General features: G+C 29.5%; 1 protein-coding gene across 1 annotated transcript in view; it reads left to right on the top strand.

Annotated features, from left to right (window-relative positions):
- The window catches only part of LOC135924358 (uncharacterized), a 71,885-nt gene that overhangs the window by 46,819 nt on the left and 4,078 nt on the right, over positions 1-20,988 (top strand). Inside the window, exons 8-27 of the mRNA XM_065459415.1 lie at positions 322-503; positions 820-977; positions 3,172-4,552; positions 4,760-5,085; positions 5,679-5,831; positions 6,131-6,447; positions 6,558-7,179; positions 7,520-7,605; positions 7,698-8,112; positions 8,395-8,619; positions 8,829-8,972; positions 9,069-9,595; positions 13,990-14,146; positions 14,577-15,589; positions 16,132-16,300; positions 17,332-17,340; positions 18,200-18,336; positions 18,550-18,616; positions 18,903-19,009; positions 20,308-20,504. Coding sequence (XP_065315487.1) covers positions 322-503; positions 820-977; positions 3,172-4,552; positions 4,760-5,085; positions 5,679-5,831; positions 6,131-6,447; positions 6,558-7,179; positions 7,520-7,605; positions 7,698-8,112; positions 8,395-8,619; positions 8,829-8,972; positions 9,069-9,595; positions 13,990-14,146; positions 14,577-15,589; positions 16,132-16,300; positions 17,332-17,340; positions 18,200-18,336; positions 18,550-18,616; positions 18,903-19,009; positions 20,308-20,504 — 6,392 coding nt within the window. The remainder of the gene's footprint in view (positions 1-321; positions 504-819; positions 978-3,171; positions 4,553-4,759; positions 5,086-5,678; positions 5,832-6,130; positions 6,448-6,557; positions 7,180-7,519; positions 7,606-7,697; positions 8,113-8,394; positions 8,620-8,828; positions 8,973-9,068; positions 9,596-13,989; positions 14,147-14,576; positions 15,590-16,131; positions 16,301-17,331; positions 17,341-18,199; positions 18,337-18,549; positions 18,617-18,902; positions 19,010-20,307; positions 20,505-20,988) is intronic.

Here is a 20,988-nt window from a genome sequence, read left to right as displayed (position 1 = left end):
GAGATAGATATTCATGTATCTATCGATAAATTTAAATTTGTTAATCCTATTTATCAAAAAAATGTTAATATTTAAACTCAATGACATTAATATATTAGGCTGACGATTCATTCACTAAAATACATTAAAAAGTGTGCATACATTGAAGTCCCCCATTGAAATGCCTTTGAGAGTCTACTTCAGCCAATGACATTGACTACAGCTGACTTCAGCATTGACATGGATTGTCCATTTGAACTATTTCAAAAGATATTTTTTAAAATTTTTGACAAATATATTTTATCGCTTATTGATATTCTATTTATTTTTTAAACCCTATAGATAACCCGGTTGATGGGTGAAATGAAGGATTACAAGGATAATTTTATCGATCTCGAACGAGACACGGGCTCAAAAATTGCTCAACTACAAGAGGAAATTATGCTTAAGGCCAAAGCTTTAGAGATATTGGAGGAAAGATTATCTTCTATGGGAGACTACCATATTATGAAAAGAGAACTTAAGTATTTTATATAACTGATTTTTTTTAATAACTGTTTCAATCCAATTCACTAAAATCAGAAAATTTTACGCCCCATTATTCATTATTTATTGGTAAAAAATAACGAGCTTTATATATATATATATAATTCTTGTTAATAATTTCTCAATCTAAAATATCGTCAAAGAGTTTTAGCAGCTACCAATTGATTATTATTAAAATAATTTATTTTAAAAATAAATCATATATCTTCCTTGCAGACCCTGTCTAAATATCTATATTTTTTTGTTGATAATCACGTTATTGTAAAATTATATAAATTATCACGTTTTCTAAAGCATCCTTAAATCGATGGAATTTAACGAGCAACAAGTGGAATCAAATATCTCTCCAAACACAGAAAAGGAAAAATCTTTGGAAATGTTAGTCATGGAAAAAAACAAAGCCATTAAACATGAAAATGCTTCTCTAAAAATTAGCAACGCTCAGATCAATGGTTTATTATTTTTTTAAATAATATTTTTTGCAAATTAAATTAGGGAATATATTAACAAATTATTAACCAATTATTCTCTATTCGGGATCAAACCCAGTAAAAAATAAATTAGAAGCTGTTAAATCAGCTGATTTACATGATTTCCTATAACTTATTTTTGTTAGTTTGTCTGATTAAAATTAAAGGTTTGCAACAAGCTGGTTTCATCCGACAGCTTCCCCTTCTCACAATGATAAAATGGTATGTTACCCGCCCGTTGTTTACAAATAAATTTGTTAGTTGGCTTGGTTTGATTGTTATCTCATTTAAATATTTGCAAAATTTTGAAATAACAAATTGATTTTAATAAATATAAGCTTGCCCTACCACTCCGCCCATTAAATATTTTATACCTTAAGAAATTATTTACTCACCTGACCATTATTTAATTTTTTTAAGGCAGGTTAAAAATTTGCCTCCCGATCTCTAGTTCAAGGTATATAAAACTACTTATTAATGTTGTTAAAGTAACTAATTATATGTAAAAGTAACTATTTATATTTTTGTGAAAAAAATACCGGTAACTAATATTATAATTTTTGCCTCCTGTCTAAGATCAGAATTGAATAATCGATACTTCTTTATAAGATATTTCCCAAATTTAAAATGACTGTTTATTAAATATATTGTTGCACTTATTTCAAGCCCTCCTATATAACATTTTAGTCTAGGGAGGTTTACTTTTGTGAAAAAATGGACAAGCCTTTAACACCGATTTTAAAAATAGTTTATTTAGTTTAATAAAAAATTTAAGCTCAAATTTTTATAAAAAAGTAATTAATATATGGGGAAATTTTTCTTTATTTAAATAAGTATTTTTATTAAGGTTCTTTTGATCAAAATTTGTTAATCGCTAAATTTATTTATATATTAAAGAAAAATTATATTAAAATGATTTATATAAATTATTTAAGATAGTAATTTGCAATGTAATTAGCTACTTTTAATTTGATTATAATTATTTACTTTTTTGAGGATATAACTAGAAAATATAACTAGTTACTTTTAAAAATATCTTTTAGCAATACCGCTACTTATTTTTTTTTACGAGGAAAAGGTTACAATTTTGTTTCTAATATAAGAGTTAGTTTTAATAGAGAGGATAAGAAATTAAAAATCAATCTACTAATCATTATCTAAAGGAAAATATATTTATGTGAGAAAATATATTCTAACCTTTTTTTAAAAATGAAATTTAATTATTTGTAATTAAATATCCATATTACAACATATATAATTATTGAGTTTTCCCGAAATCTTATATATTTTAAAACCATCTGGATTTTAACTATAATATGATATCCTACTTCTCCGTTGTAATAAAGGAATTTATGTGGCAATATAATATGCACATTAGTATAAATTATAGGATTTTTATTTTTAGCAATTAAACAATTAAATTTTTTTGGCAATTAGTTTTGTATTTAAATTAAAATTGAGATAAAAATCTTTTTTATATTCTTAAACAAATATTTTGTATAATTAGTTATTAAATAAAAAACAAAATTCAAAAAGAGCATTATTTATTGATAATTAGTAAAAGAGATACTACTGCTCAGTTATATACTCCTTTTTATTTTTTTTAAATTAAAATTAAATTTCATGAATTGAAATTTATTTTTTTAGACTAGCTCTTTAAAATATAATATCTGTTTTATCGCGGTTCCCTTATATGTGTTTATCATATGATTTGTATGTTTTTTTCTCTCTTTTTCTTTTCGTTATTTAAAATATAAAAACGTCGATTGTATACATTTATGAAACCATATTATATTATTTTTATAATATTTATAATGTCCTTAACTATATAGTCCTGTTACAGTTATATATATTTTTATGACTTATACAAAGTGTTTATAAATTATATTATATCTATAATTATTTTTATTAATTATTTAGAGAAAATAATTCGAAGAGGTAAAAAAAAAGAAGTTGTTTATGACAATCCTATTTAATGAATTATCATAAATTTTGAAATTTTCTTGAATAGAAATCATTTACTTTAATGTTATCATTTATAAGAAGTCACGGTGTTTTTTTAAAAAAACATTTATTAGTTCAATTTTTTGTACCTTAATACGATAAAATGGTTATCACAAAGCCAATAATTTGTGATTATACCTCTTTGAAAAATAAAAACAAAAAAATACACTAGATCCTTCGACGCCGCGTCTACTTAATCATAATTCACCTCCGCCCGACATTTTTAACTTTAATTATAACAACGCAAAAATTTATGAAGATATAAACAAGTGTAGGGTCGAAAAGGTGAAACCCGAATCTCCTAAATCAAACCAAGATCATAATATATTTTTATCTAGCCATTCTACAAAACTTAGCCAGAAACAGTGCAGCTTCGAAGGCTATGTGACCCATAATAGTGTCAACAGTTTTCGCTCTTTAAGCGAACTTAATAATTTTAATTTATCGAGCCCTGTAACCCTTTCGACCAAATCGTTTCCCACGAAAGAAACAACGTCCACGCGTAACAGCTTGAGCGATCATTATTCCGGTTCGCTCAGCTGCAAAACCGAGTCTCACGATGACAAAAGATCTCAACATACTCCACACAAAACGTATCTTGATACGTCCGCTATGATGAACCCATCAAACGCCGATAACATGATACTTTATCAACAAATGGCTGCTGCTTTTTATTATCGTCAATTTTTCGAAAAATGGGACAGGAGAATGCCGCCTAACCCACCGATCGCCAACATTAATAGCATTTCCAACGATAATATTTTCAACCATACCTTCCCCGATTATTTTGGTAGAACAACTCGAGGTATCCCAAGAAACTCTAACAATAGTAGTAATATTGCCACCCCGCCGAACGGCGGTTATAATGAATCTTCAAAAGTCAGGAATATACATAGAGGAGACCTCACGGATGACTTTGTGGCCAATGGATTATTGGGTCATCGACATGAAAATTCAGAAAAATGTCACAAAAATAGTGCTCAAAGTATTACCAGTCAAAGCCAAAAAACACCGATCTCACCCATATTTTTTAAGCCCTGCAAGGCTTCTATCGCTAATTTTATACATACCATCGTTAACGATTTCGGACCAAGTATCTATAACCACGATAATTTTAATTATCAAATGTCTCATTCTGCCCCTTCCCTGATGCTTAACGTTGTTTCCTCTTCGGAGCAATCAATAAAACGTTTTCGTAACCTATTAAGTGTTAACGATGATCTCAGTTTAATAAACAATTTCAACAATCACTCGTCACTTGTGCTAAATTCGAAAATGGACCAAGATAGAGACTCAAATCCGCGCATCCATCGAAATCACAAAGGTATTACTGTAACACGCGCCTATCAAGAAAATTTATTCACCATTCCATCTCACATTCAGTCACCTCCCTCTTCTAGTCTTAACAAAAATGAAACCGGCCCTATTTTCGCTTCGTATTTCAGTAATAAGGTTGGATCCTGTGATAATGATTCAGATCTCAATTCCCACGACCAAGTAAAAATGACCAAAGAAACCACCTTCGGAGACGATGATTTCAACAAATATAAAAGGTCTTTTTTAAAAAAAACAAGTCTTTTTGGGTTGGTTGTATTAAGTCGAAAATTAAATTTAGTCCCATTAAAAATCATAGCGATTTGTTTTACGATTTAAAAAATATCAGAGTTGACTAATGGGTTAATAATTAATTTATTTTTAAATACAGAAATAATTAAATTTTACATTTTGATACATCATTTTATGTTATTTTTGTTACATAGCGGAGACCCCAAAATAGAATTAGTTGATTACGAACAAGACGAAAGTCGGAATAGCTTTTCTTGCTCTTTTACATGCAATAATAATCATAACGATAATTTGAACGACGCCAAAAGCGATTCCAAATTACTTTGTTCACAATCAAAATCCTTAATTAATGATATTCCATTAGCTCCAAATCAAACCCAGAATAAATGCAAAGAAGATTGCACCAACGTTACAAATATGAGTAGACTACTACCTAATACGGAAGAAATCGCCAAAAAGGTAAGGGAGGCTCTCTGTTTTAATCAAATCGGACAAAGAGTTTTCGCGAAATACATTTTGGGTAATTTTATTTTATTTTCCTACTTTTATGACTTGTTTTTAATTAATATTAAATTTATCAGATACCTGCATTTCCTGCGCGTCATAATTTTTTTTAGGAAATTATCGAAATAATCTAAAAATAATATAATAAAATTTACAAATGAACAGGGCCGATTATAAAAAAATTTATTTAAAAAATAATACTCCTTTAATCAGTTGTAAAATCATATAATGCAGCTTTTTTATTAATTTATTTCATATTCTCAACTTCCCTAAACCAATTTTTTCAAAATTATTTTAAAATATCGGGATTTTGGAAATTCCATGCTGTTGATAATAAAAAAAATTTTAATGTAGGCCGGGCCTAAAATTTTGACCGGTGCAAGTTTATGATATTAATTATATTACACAATATATTAGCCTATTTTAAAATTTAACAAAAAGTGTCAAACTTTATTTGGAATGTCCGTTAAATTTACAATTTATTCATATGATTAGGAATATCAATCTACTTTATTTAATTTTAATTCGTGTATTCAAAAAAATGATATAATGATTTTTATACTAAATTTGAATAAGGGAAAATGTATATTATATTAAAAAAATTTTTAGGCTTGTCACAAGGTACCGTGAGCGAATTGTTGTCGAAACCTAAACCATGGGAAAGGCTTTCCGGTAAAGGAAGAGAGTCATACAGAAAAATGCACGCCTGGGTTAGTGATCAGACAGCTATACTCGCTCTTAAATCATTGGCACCAAAGAGAGGTATATATATAAAATGATTATATATCATCATGTTGACTATGAATTAATCGGTGATCGTCCACTAAGATTTTATCGTTAGTTTTATTTTATAGCTGCGAACATATTTCTTCGATAGTTAAATGAGCTAGCTTGTTGACCTTGAGTATATATTTAATTATGTTCCCGTACTACAATGATAGCGTTCACACTGATATATTTTTTATAAATTATAATTTACTAAGAACCTAAATGATTTGTGCCTTATATTCGATTATTATTATTTAATAAATTAAATATTTAAAAAAAATACAAAACTTCAGCCAAAGAAATTACGAATAATCCTTCCAACTTGAAAAAGGAAGACAAGCAAACAAAAGAAAAAATAGCTGATATACTTTCGAAGGCTCAAAAAGCTATGAAGACAGTCGATAATTCCCCTTTGAGCGAGGATATAAAACCCCTAAATCTTATTAATAGTGCATCTCCTAATATTTCTTATTCATCTAGCCACAATTATAATGATCAAAAAATTAATGAAACTTTAGAAAATAGAATCAAATCCGAGCTGATTTTCGATGACAATGATAGGGAAATTATGAATGAAATGCATGAACAAGATATGCCCCTGGATATGAAAGTATATACAACTTTAAACTTATGCCTATATAAGAAAAGGAATAAAATTAGAGAATAATTTATAAAAACTCATATGCCCAACTTTATTCATTACCTCTTTTTTACCAATAGATATACCAATCGATTCGCGCATCCCCGCATTCAAACACTGAAGATTTAAACATATTGTCATCGCCTTCCGACCTATCCCACAACCATCATCTTATGTACAACACAAACACTCTCAGAAAACTTTGGTTGGATTATTTTCAAACTTCATCCCCTCTGCTTTCAACGCCCAACCAAAAAATCAACGAACAGAAAAGTATTAACGATACATCAACAAATTACGATTTGGATGGAGCCACCATGATATTAAAAATGATGACTGCTTACCACTCCAAGGGCCAGAATAACGTGAACAACTTTTTGGATGGCAATCCTTTCTTTTCTACACATACTAACGGATCCGAGGATTTAGACTATGATTTCAAGGATCATCCTTTTGACAAGAAAAAAGCCATGATGGCTTTGGCAGCTTATTCTCGCCAATATTACGGGCTCGTTGAAAGGTACTACGAAAATCAGGCCAAACTTGTAACATCAAATGGTTCCGATAATACCGAATGTCCGTCTAAAGCTCATTTTGAAGAATGGGATCAAAACTATGAGCTCGCGAAACGTAAAATAGAAGAGGAAAGTTGTGAGGATGATATGGGAGGGTACAAAGAGCACTTTGTTAAAAAGATGAAAAGTTAGTCAAAGCGAATACTTTTAAAATTTTTATACACGTACTTATTTCAACATTTAATTATGATAGGAATTTTAACGCTTTCATAAATTTATTATATTATATCATGTCAAATTTGCAATTTGCTCATTTTTTATTTTTCGATTTCCAAAAATCTTATGTATACAATGTTTCAACGTTTCCCACTTTTTTAAAAAATAAATCGAATTTGTAAATAGTGCTCTAAAATTTCATAACATTTTCTTAAACTCAAATTGTTAAATTAAGCCAAATTTTATTATATTATGACCATATTTAATAAACACTAATTTTTATATAAGTTCTTAATATTCAAAAAAATCAGATCATTTCTATACCGATTCATTTTACGAAGAAATGCGATCTCCAGTTTGCTCTAGTCCATTGAATTTGACCAAAAAGAAATATGACGTATATAATTTATTTTGATCAATATTTTGTAACAATATTTAATAAATGTTGATCCATATAAACTTAATTAACGTTTTAATAATATTTATCAGAAAAATAACGTATTTCCTCCTTGCAATTTTCGCCGCGATGTCGAGGATTCGGAGCAAACCCTTACGTCTAATTATACGAATAATATTCAAAGCATATCTAACGATATTTCTCTTACCAATACAGTTAATCCGCTAAATTACATCCAGTCAATCACCAACTCTATATCATCTCCACAGGCTGCCAATTTACAAGAAACTAAAGTTTGTGTTAAAAAACTTCAAACACAGTTATCTTTCCCTCCTAAACAACCAATACGGTTAAATGGTCAAAATAACGAATTGAAAATGGATTCAAATGAAAAGAATAAAAATTTTAATCAAAAGCAACCAAATACCGATGATATAGTTAAGGGGGTCAAAGAATATTTAGCTAAATTTTCTATCAGTCAAAGAGTGTTTGGAGAGATGGTACTAGGTTTGTTCTTTATATTTTGTGTTTAATCATGTCATATCTATCTTACAATAAGATTTTGATTGTAAATTTTTTTTAAAGTAGCATCTTATATATCATAAATAGGCTCCAACCGAATACTCGTGTTTACAAAATACAGATCGAATAATAATAAAATAACTCATTATTAGGCCTAATTTTAAAATAAATGACTAAATAATTTTTTGCAACCTATAATTCGGTTTTTTTTTCTTCCAGTTATATATTAAAAGCCAGATTTATATCTCAAGTATATAATTATAAAAGGTTTATCTCAGGGTTCGGTAAGCGATTTGTTAGCCAGGCCTAAACCTTGGTCCCTTCTCACCCAAAAGGGCAAAGAACCTTTCATAAGAATGCAACTATTTCTGGAGGAACAACGTTTCAACACCACACCTCCTCCAATGACTTCTCACACATCAATGCCCTCGGATAAATTGCCAATTGATAAACATCAACACGGTACCGATACCACAGTAGACTCCATCAAAGGTAAGAAAAATGAACCTTTTAAATGTATTTTGGAAATTAAAAAATTTTTTTCTCATATCATACGGATCAAAAAGGGAATCCAAAGTAAGTATCATAATATGAAAAGTCATAGGTTGTGAAAAACCTTTAAGAAGAAAATATTTATTTTTTAAACTATATATTATTTTTACATTTAAAAAAAATATATAAAAGTTTTAATCTTTAAACAGATAATAACCACAGTGATAATATTAAAGTCGAAAGTTTAATGGATTCAAATAATAATAACGATATAATAAAAGAGTATCAAGAAATGGAACAAGATGATTCAAGTCATTCTTCCTTATCTACCCTCGCATTTTCAGAAAATAAAAGTATTAACTCTTACTTCTTACACATATACATTTAAAATGTAATTTATAGAATTTAAATATATCCTATAATTATTTATCCTCATTATATAATTTAAGTTAAAATACCTTCACAAACTCAATCTCCGTCCAACGAAGGACCCACCATCATAAAAAGGGAAATAGATGATTTTCATCAAATGAACGAAAATGTAAATAGTAATCATTGTAACGATTCAATTGCTGTCAGTAATCCCGACATAGATGATGCATCATATGGCACCGTCCCAATCAAGCCTCATAATTTAATTAAAGAGAATTATGAAACGTTAATTCCTAATAGTAACTACCATTTACCTGTTTGCAATTCGAACAACGTAAAAGGCAACTCTAAAACTTCCGTGTCATCTCTCAAGACTTCGGGTCAAAATGGTAAAACTACAACGATAACTCATAAAAGTCAACAACCCAATAACTCAAATCCGATTGCCCCCATCTTTACACCGTCTTCTTCTAATCTTCTCGAGATAACGGCCGTTTCTGGAAACTTAGATACACTAGCGTTAACCCTTAGAGTCAAGGAGATATTGGTCAATTACAATATAGGGCAGAAGGTTTTTGGCGAGTCGGTCTTAGGGCTTTCGCAGGTGAGTTCCTATATTGCTTTTAGATTATAGTAATGCATTTTGTGACAAATTTTGTTTTAAATTACTATATATCTATGTTAAATGAGTAGATTCTGTTGGTTGGAAATACTGAGCAAATAACTTTATACCATGATGTTAAGTAGTTAAATAAATCGAATGTAATGAAGGTACAAGATAGATGCACCGGATGAATCGCACCCACAAAAAATCTGGGATTATTCACATTCAACCATACAATTAGAGCACGAAGACATACAAAATAAAAGGATAATAAATGTATTTATGAGTGTTAGGATTCTAACCTTTACCTGTTATTATATTATTAATGCATATATATAATCATTATAAAACATATAATTAAGTAATATACTAATTTATAATATATGAATAATATATTACATTATATTCATATATATATTTTCTATATCAATATTATTTATATATGTAATTTAAAATTATAAATGCACATCTACCCTTCATTATTTGAGAGAAACGCCTATATCTATTCTATCATTAATTTAGCTGCCATTGTCTTGGCGTCTCGTCGCACTCCATCTGATCTGCCCTCCATCACCAGTTCCATGTTACCTGCTACCACACGTTCACATAACTAGTCTGCATGTTTTCGCAGTATGCGTTTAGGAATCCCTATTATATATGAATATAACCCATATAACCCCTTCCGATCTTGAACTATTCCATCTCTCCAGCCCTAGGTGGTTTGTTCCTTATCCATAAATGTTGACCAAGGTCAAATTCCCTAATACTGGAATGTGGATCGTGCTCCCGACTCTGTTTATCATTAAATTTATCTCATTTTCTACCTTAGGTTTAACCCAATCTAAACTAGTTCTTTTCTGACAACCGAATATAATCTTGGCTGTGGACCTACCTGTCGAACCATGTTCTCCAAGCGTATACGCTGCTACTTTCTAAGTCATTGCCTCTTGTAGGTCATTGATTAATTTTCGAGTTGCATTATACCTTCCTTTCAAGGTTCGAATGGTTCGTTCAGCCTGCCTATTTGCCTTCGGGTGGTACGGCGTTGAACGAATGGCAAATATGGTTTTTCTCACAATATCGCTAAGATTCTATAGAAATACATTGAGGGCCATTCGGTTCGGCACACCAAAAAGAGCAAATCACATAACCTCATTATAATTCCTTCGCAGATGTGCTTCTGGTCGGGTCTACCTCCATCCATTTTCAATATGAAATAATTTCTACCAACCAATATAGAGAGTCAACAGGTTCTTCGAAATCTAGATGTAGACGCTCCCATTGCTCTTTAGTAATATTCCTTGAATATAAGGGGAACTCCATGACATTTAGTCGATTTTTCTGACACCCAATACACCGCTTTATATATCGTTCGATGTCCTCATTACATTTAGTCCACCAACAACACAACAGAAAAATAGATTTCATCGAGGGATCCTTTATATAGTGTCTTCAACACTGCATTCCTTAGTTTAGTTGGGATTGTCAGCCTACTATCCCTCTCGACTATTCCTCTGTCTACCATTAATTCTTCTCGATAAGTAAAATTATAGATACTCTTCTCTCGTTCAATCAAAACCTCTCTAACCTTGTTCAATGTGGCGTGACTCGTCATAATCGAACCTTGTAACTATCAAGTTCTTGCGCAAGTTTTTCTCTGACACCTTCTTATCCTCTAAATTGATGCTACGAATCGCTAATGAACGCTTGTATCCCTATTATTATGCAACGTTAACCAAGATATTACCATTGATTTTGAAATGACCCATTGCATTTGATTTTCGGACGTATTGAAGTCTAGAAAACAGTATGATTCTATTGATAAGAAAACGAGGGCACTGCTATCGGAATAGAAAAATTCCATAATTTTATTTACTTCCGAAGATTTGTATATGGTACTTTTACGCTAGTTAATCGGTGTAACACTGCTACCTTACTATGAAAATTGGTAATGAACCGTTCATGACACGCGACAACATCAAGAAATGACGTAATGGATAAACATTCGTGAAATTAGGATTAGCCTGGATTGCTTTTCTTGGATGTACCCCAATACCCCATTCTATTTGATAAGGACACCTAAAAATGAAAATTTATATAATACTTGCAGCCTATTTAGTACTATTTTTAGGTTAGTTAGATGTTCGGCTTCGTTTCTGCCCGACATAATTACATCATCCAGATACACTTCAGTCATCTGGTAGTTCTTTAAAACATTGTTCATGAAGCTGGAAAATTGTTGGCGCGAGAGAGCCCAAAAGGCCTCCTTCGGTATCGAAAATATTCCTTATGTGTAGAAACCATATATTTTTGGAACTCTGGCTCCTCGGCCATTTGTAGAACGCGTTCTTTAAATTTATAACTGTAAATCTGTTTCCCCCAATCTATACCAGTAAGTCATCCAACATTGGAATAACATGATGATTATATAATTGATTGGGAATTAAACTAACCTTGAAATCTGCGCAAAGACGAATCTCGCCATTGTTTTTCCTGACATTTACTGTTGGGGTTGACCATGGCACCATAGGTGTCTAGGAATCGATTTGCTCCAGATCTCCGCAGCTAAAACGCAATCTAGTTTAATCGATTCGCGTAGTGAGATAGGCACTCGAAGTACTGGAAATTATTTTGGAAAGCCGTATCTATTAACTGGAGACGGACCGCCAAATTACATATCAACCCCGATTTATCATCAGAAACGATTTTGAACTGTTTATCTAACAACAGTTCTAATGAGTCTTCCATTAGTGACATCTTGTGGCTCACGGAGGGAGCATCGGTTGACATATTTTTGATACCATTGGTTTTGAATGGCCCACTGGAGTCCCATTCGTTTTGATAACCTGGTATGTTTACCTATCTCGGTAACTCAAAACAAAATGCCAAGTCCAAACAGGGATAAGTCATTCGAATTTATTATAATCACTGATAATTTATGAATTTACTTCCCAACTTGGACAACGGCTTCACCTATTGAATCCAAAGGCATATCCCCATAGGCTGATAATGAGTTGGTGGGGAAATGAATGGTTGGCCGATTTTCGACCAAATGTCAGCTATAATAGAGGTGTCTGCTCCTATATCATAGTCGAACGTGACAGTAGGCCCATTTATTTTGATTCTAATCTTTGCCCTTTTATTTGATCCACATCTTCAAAGATTATTTATCGAATCTCTTCAAGGAAAGTCTTGTTTTACTGAATTTAAATTCCGATATATGCCGGTTCTTTGGCACTTAGAGCAAATTTTATCTTCAGCTGAGCATGGATAATTTTCATGCCAGCCAGAAAAATTATTACACATACGATTATAAAACTTTCAGTTAGGCCTCATGAATATTATTATCTCTCTTATGCTCTTGTGAACTAGCTATTTTATGTTTGTCATGAAAATTATTCTTACAACCCTGCGGCCTTATTACACTATTAACTAGATCCTTCTTAGTTGTCATTTCATTCTTGCCATTTCAGTCGATGTGCCAAGTCTAACACAGTTTGAAATGTTAACGGTTTTTATTCGCAGCCAATGCCAATGAATTTTTAGCGAGAAGATCTATAAATAACCTTACAAAGTCTAATCGGCTTCCAAAAATTGTTCCATTTGGTTCAAAAATAACAAATACTTTTTAATCTGTCAAATTTAGGTACTTATTTTTTTCGAGAATGTCAATGCCCTCAGCGCTAAAACTCATGATGAACAGGTCCTTATTCCCCTGTTCCAGGGGTCTAGTTTTTTAATCTTGTTGCATCCTATAATTGAAGCCAACGCTTGATCGATCCATTTACTAGAAATTTTTCCATCTTATCTATATTTATGACCGTATTGGTCTTGGCGTGTGGCATACTTTTAATCAATTATGAACCAATTGAGTTCGCCAGTAGAATAAAATTAACTGCATGTTATTTTACGCTGACCTAAATTGAGAGCCGCCTAATTGACAATTGGTTGTGGGCATAGATCTTTTAGGTCTCGAAATAGATCTTCAGGCTAAATATCCATTGGAATATGCAAATAAAAAACTCTAACATTTCAGTTTGTGCTAGACTTGATCACAGCAACTGAAATGGGCCAGAATGAAAAGGCAACTAAGAAAGATCTTGGTATAGTGTAATAAGGTCGCAGGGTTTTAAGAATAATTTCCATGACAAGCATAAAATTAAAGCAAGGATACATACAAAATAAAAGGATAATGAATATATATAGGTGTTAGGTAGCTAACCTTTACTCGGTAATATAATTAATAATCAATATTACACATATATATGTATTATCATGAAATTATAAACATAATTTCTTAATTAATACAGTTCCGCTAATGAGAATTTTTTTTAAAAAAAAATTAAGAATACTGAAGGTTGGTTCATAAAATATCTATATTTATAAAATTCAAGGGTTCCGTTAGCGAATTACTATCCAAGCCCAAACCTTGGCATATGCTCAGTCTCAAAGGACGGGAGCCATTCATTCGTATGCATTTTTGGCTGAGCGATTCATCAAATATCGAAAAGCTAAAAACATGGAAACAAAAAAAGAAAAGTAAATATGAGGGTAATTGTAAATTTATATTTAAGTTATTTATATAATGTTACCAGCAATGTGCATCATCAGGTAATTTGTGTAGTATCTTATAAAATTGCTCTAAATTTATTCATTTTTTTACATTTTTAAATAAATTATTTTTTATAAAGTTGGAAGATGAAAAAATAATTTGTTGAGCACGTTTTTAACTTTAAAAATCTGATTTAATATTTCTGACAATCTGGTTATAAAACTTCTGAGTTATTCTTTTTATATAACTAAAATTACACAAAGATTGGTTGACAGGATAAGGCGAAAACAAAAAACAGAATAATTCAATTAAAATGAAAAATTTAGCCTAGCAGTCTATGTAAAATATTTTTGGGCCAGGTTGAAAACCTTTTTTAAAATTATTGGTAGGCTGGATCTCTAATATTTATTTTTAAATATAATCATTCAGCCTATCGTGACCACGGAAATGCCACTCTTCCTATCAATCATAGCTATAGTCACTCAAACAATCCTACATTAATAGCTAACCATTCCAGACGTTCTCAATCTCTTTCTGTACCCTATAACGATTCTTTTGAATTCAAAGAGGATCTCAACGAATACGGGAGGGAAGAAAAACAAGTGGATATAAATAATGCTGGTCAAATTTGTCTCTTTGGCACATCTTCCCCACACATCGCTCAACCCACTATCGAAACAAAACTTGATAGATCATCCATTCATGATGATGGCTTCAAAATAAATGATGAATATAGTGACAGAAATGGCTCAAATAACAAAAATGATGAATCTTACATAGATTATGACCAAGTTGGTTGTATAGAAGGAAAAAATGAAGAAAGAAGAGCCATTGAATCGGATCACGACTTTGATCAAAGCGAAATTTCTCGCTCTTCGTCATTGTCATCGGATTACGATGACAAAGTTGGCAAAGGCTCGAATCATCTTAATTCGTCGACTCCTTCCCCTTCCTTTCTTGCAGATCTTGATTGCCTAAGATCCGATAGTATCGGCGCGAAATCCTCTGCCATTAACGAAATAGATAGTCTAATTACGTCGCCAGACGCACAGTCATTATACGGTAACAAAGATAAGAAGAGCGGGCATATCAACGTTGGAGCCCACAAAAGAAAGAAAACAACTCCTCTCAAGGTTGAAAATAACGATAAAGGTATCCAGCACCATGCCGTCTTCACCAATGACAAAACTGATGTTTTGGATGACAGCAAAGCCAAATTGAAAACCTTCTCTGACGAACAAAATGATAACAATAACTCAAATCATCCTATCAATAACGGCAATTGCTTGTCGCAGGACGAACAGGAAGAAAATAGGACTACCGATTTGAACTATGATTTACCTGGATCGGTGAGGAATGGATTTCGAGTGATCGAAAGCAGCGAGAACTACCAGTGTAGAGAGGACGGAATGATGAATTATTATAGGGATCATAGTATAAAGGTATTAGACATTAAATTTCTTAATGCGATAATTTGTTTTAGGTATTAATTTGTTCTCATTAAAATGTATAAAATAACGAGAAGGAAAAGAGTTAGCCTTAGGGTATGTCCTGGTTCGACTTAAACACTTAAAACAAACCAAAATAGGGTGCCCTAGTTCAAAAGCTATTTCGTTTAGACTAAACACAAGAATAAGTTATCTTCGACTTGTTTCCAAACAGCCGGCTGTTTAGCCAGCTATATAGTTTCGACTAAACAGCCTAAAAAGTAAGAGACAAAACATTGCCACTAAACACTTAAAACAAACTAAAATAGGGTGTCCTAGTTCAAAAGTTGTGTAGCCTAGACTTTACAGCAATAAGTATCTAAAATAATTCAAACCAGGACACAGCCTTAGTACTTAATTACTTATTTATATTAAGAGATCGCTTTTTTTATTTGTACATCTTAGTTTTGTTAGGAAATATCTTGACAATTATAAAAATATTTGCACACGTACACCAATATTTTAATATTTTCTCACATTAAATTTTATTTTTGAAGAAACCCAAAAACAATCATGCCGTCGTCAACGATCGTTTCTTTTACAAATTTTTTCATGAAGACACCGATTCCAATAACGAAGGTAATTGGACGCGAATATCCAACATCGAAAGGCTAAAACACAAACTTGCATCGTCGGATGAAATTCTATCCAAATCTTGGGAATTTTAGCCATCTCATTTTTATTTTATTTACCGAGCTCCTATCGAAAAGATTCTACGTCAACAAGCTAAATCATTCGCAACAAAACACCCAATTATTTTAAAACCATTTTATGATGAAAGAATCTTTATTAAATTGTATATATTATTTATTTACAAACGATCTTCATTTTTAAAGAGGCCAATATTTTTTTAATTTTTCTTACATTTCTTATTTATACATAATAAATTACATTCATTATACTTTATTATATTATAACTACACAATACAATGCCTTTTTAAAATTTTATTCTAATCAAAATTAATAAAATCAATTATTCATATTTTATTAATTTTTAGTTTCACTAATAATTTATATATATTCTTAAATTTATTATTATAGATTTTTCGGCATGCATTTAGGAATTTTAAAAATATTTTTCGATTTAACAAGACCAAAATTAGAATTAATTTATGTATCACAATCCAAGAAAAATTTTTTAAAAAAAGATTTGCACACCAACTTATCAAAGATCCTTTAACAATATAACCTAATATAAATCTTTATTAGAACAAAAAAAAATATTTATGGAAAGGGCTCAATGCAAATTTTTTTTTACAAACCCTTTTTTTATGTATGGGAGACTAAGGGAAATGATTGAAAGCAAAATTGTGCTAAATGATGCTTTGATATTTCTGTTGTTTAATTAAAATTCAAGAGTTGTTTACAGGGTGATTGCCTTATTTTTCAAATTTAAGGTTTTCCATACTTGTTCCTCTACATTTGTTACAAGGTATTAAGGGACCAATAACATTACTTATAAACACTCCCCACAGACTTTTTGTTTTTTTTAACAGTTTTATATTTAAAATTAATTTTTTTTTACACTTTCTTTCAGAAAATATGATTAACATTACCACACCATACATATTTTTTTTATATTATATATTTTTTTAAATGTTATATTTCATAAACAAACAAAACACTCCACCCAACCCTAAATCTAATAAAACATCTAATCACAATTTTTTTATATATTATTTTTCTATTCCTTATAGCCTTCATCAGTATTTGATTTAATTTTTTTTTAAACTTGTAAATATGATATAGGAATAGTTTCTTTACAAATTTATCAATGATAGGTAATTTATAAATCTTTTTTAAATAGCCTGAATTAAATTTTTCTCACAAATTGCCAAATATATATCACATATTATTTAATTATATATATATTTATACTATTATTTTTATAACTTATACTGCTCATAATTTTTTTTATATATAATATTGTCACCCAAATGATGTCCTTTAGTTCTATAAAAAAAAATTTATATTCAATATTATCAACCCGATATTTTTTGTTTAACATACGTAAACATTCGTTCATCTACAAAATGAATGAATTATAATTGTGAAATTACATAATATTTACATTTAAATTTATATTATATAATTATAATTATATTATTTTTAGTCCGAAATTCTACATTCATTACATAAAAAAATCAATTGAAAATTATGTTACATTCTAATTTTTATATAAATGGTCATCACATATTATTTTTTTTATAATAAACTTTTACGAAAAAAAGTTAAATTAATATTTAATAAAATATTTATGAAGATTAAAAAAAAACGTTATTTTTATGATTTAAAAATAAATGAAATAAAATCAACATTAAAAAAAATAAATAGTCCTAATAAATTATAAAGTATATAAGTTGTAGACAGGTTTATAGCTTAGTAAAGGCTAATGCAAAATTAATTGCAGTGTTTTTGATTTACATGCGTTTCTATTCATATCGATATGCTCATAGCAGTTATTTAAAATTATGATAATTTTATTTAACTACAAATTCATGATAAATTCAAAATCATCCATTCTATTTTCTAATGATAAATAAAAATGATTATATTTTTAACTAGAGAAATACGATAGAATCTCGAATGATAATATCGAAAAAGAAAAACTATTAAGCGAACGAAATTCGTTGATCGAAAAATTGGAGAAGGACCTATTAGCTTTGGAGTCCATGACAATTGGCTATAGAGGAGATGGCGAAGTTTTTAATCATTTCGATTATTATTTCATTGTCTTCGATATTTTCCCACTTTAACTCAATCTTTTAAAAAAAAATAATATAAAATTAATCAATGGGAGTTTTTTTCTGAAATGAGTTTCGAATATTTAGCTAGCTATATGGGTTCTTATTTTAAATTTAAAATAAAATATAAAAATTTACGTGATAAATTTAACTTAAAAAAACATATTTCAGGGCCAACCAGCATCCCCATCATCTACCGAAGTTTTAAAATCTGCAACCTCTCAAATAGGATATCCTAGTATATTCATTATAAAATTTAATAATCAAATAAGCCATATTTTTTTATAATCAACTTACTTTTTCTTCAGTATAATATAGTATCACTTTAGAGTACTGTTTATATAAGGTTTCCGCTTTTCTTGCCTTTACTTTTGATCCTCTCTTACAATATAAACACATAGTTTTCGGTTATAACTTTTAACGCATTTAGCATGATAAATGTATGGTGCCCTGAGAATCGTTATAACTTATGTTACCTTTAAATAGTCAAGATAAATATATTTTTTAACTCATGACCATTTAAGAGTATTCGTCGATGGAATCTATCACGTCTAACAACGCTGATTCACTGTTGCCTATTGTCTCCAGTCAAAGGGAACGATTTAAAACAAGGAATAAAGAGCTAGAAGGGGTAGGTTATTATAACTACTTAATTATATATTTATAATGACAAAAATTATTTTATTTCATTTTGATTTTTTTATGCAAAATATTTAAATTTGTGATATAAACATTTAATGGGAATGTTATTCGTGATTACAAAAAGCTAATTTGTGTAATATATTTATGATTGTCAAATCCAGTGATTCGAGCGACCATTTTAAAAATTTATGAAACATGGTATAATGGTTAAATAGATAGTTTATTTTGTATAAATCAAAATTTTAATGCTCTAGCTAAAATATATCTCAAGTTAGGCCTTCAAAGTTCGATTAGTGCATTTTCCTCTTTTAAAGAATCTCAGATACATTTGGTCTAAGTAGCAGATTTTATAGCCTTAAAATTTTCCTTAAGAAAATGCAAAAATTATTTTAAAAATATCTGTGTCGCTGTATTTCCGGTAAAACATAATTTATTTTGAAAATACTTCATTTAAAACGATGAAACTTATGAAATGTGTTTATTACCAATATATCTATATATTTAAGTAAAAATATTAATGGAAAAAATAAGAATTTAAATTTTATTTAGTATCTATACTAGAAATTTTTTAAAATATACATTTTTTTATACCCCAATAAAAAAAATATATTATAATTATTTTTGATTATAGCGCCCTCTATAATTAGTTTATTCCTATAATCTAATTGAATTCTTATTTTTTCCATCCATTTATATTTTTACTTAGATATTAAATATATTGATATTAAACATATTTGACGAGTTCCATCGTTTTAAACTCCCTTCATAGTTGATTTTTTTAATTTAGATTATAAAAACTTTCTTCATTAATATTTTTACTCATATTTAAACATATTGGTAATAAACATTTTTGGAGAGTTGTATTGTTTCATATTAGGCTCTTCACAAAATAATCCTTTTTTGTTTTACTGAAAATACAAGACACTAAAGATATTTGTTTAAATAATTTTTGCATTTTCTTAAGGAGAATTTTGGGAGCTACAAAATGATATATAATTTGTTACTTTAGAAAATTATTTGAGTAATTTGAAATTCGTTAAAAGAAGAAAAGGTTCTCATCTAACTTTGAAAATCCATATGTGCTAGAGCATTAAAATTTTGATTTATATAAAAATACAATCTACTTAATTTTCATGCCATATATCCTTTATAAAAATGGTCGTCTGAATCAGGCTATTTCAGTCGATATGTCATGGAATTATTGGATAAATAATTGTTATAAACACTTTGTATAAAGTCATGAATCAACATTCTTCTCACTTAATGTACTTGCATTTATTATATTAGGAAAATGCTGACCTTAAAAAGAAGCTCCATGTTACGAAATTGGAACTTGACCAATACAAAAATGATAATCTAATGCTCTACGAAAAAATTCGATTTATGCAGAGTTATTCTAATACGACATCTAGTAGCTTAGCTTCCCAAAGAAATTTATTACTACAAGGAGCTGATCCATCGGCATACGTTAATTTAAGAGAAAGGTATGTTATGCATAATATTTTACAAATTAAATGAATTCGGCCAATAATAAATTTTATTTGAAACAAATGTTCCATAAATATGCGTCGTTTTTGATAAAAAATTCTCCTCTTTCCTGCTGCGTAAAATTTAGATTATGGGCTTATTTCTATTTTTATCAAATTGCAAAATAGTATTTGTATAAATAATAATGTGGTTAATTGGTTTTGTAAATATATTTACTATCGATTTGAATTTAACAAATAAATTATCATTACTTCAAATGATAATATACTAAAGCAATGGCCATTTTTTGTTGGGGTTAATCGATAAATTATTTGTCCGAAAATCCCGACCCAAAATGAAAATTATTTCCCATCCAGCCCGGCCCCAATTTATTTAATATTTAAAAAATTCAACATAATTTTACACTGAGCATGATCGAGTTTTTGATCCTTCTACAAACAAATAAGAAATATTGACGCTTTTTCAAAATTTAAGACCGAC

This window comes from Gordionus sp. m RMFG-2023, chromosome 2, assembly GCF_954871325.1.
Source record: "Gordionus sp. m RMFG-2023 chromosome 2, tfGorSpeb1-WG-v2, whole genome shotgun sequence".
In the NCBI taxonomy this organism is placed as follows: domain Eukaryota; kingdom Metazoa; phylum Nematomorpha; class Gordioida; order Chordodea; family Parachordodidae; genus Gordionus; species Gordionus sp. m RMFG-2023.
The sequence above is the reverse complement of the archived record's forward strand: the minus strand, read 5'-3'. Positions and strand labels throughout refer to the sequence as shown.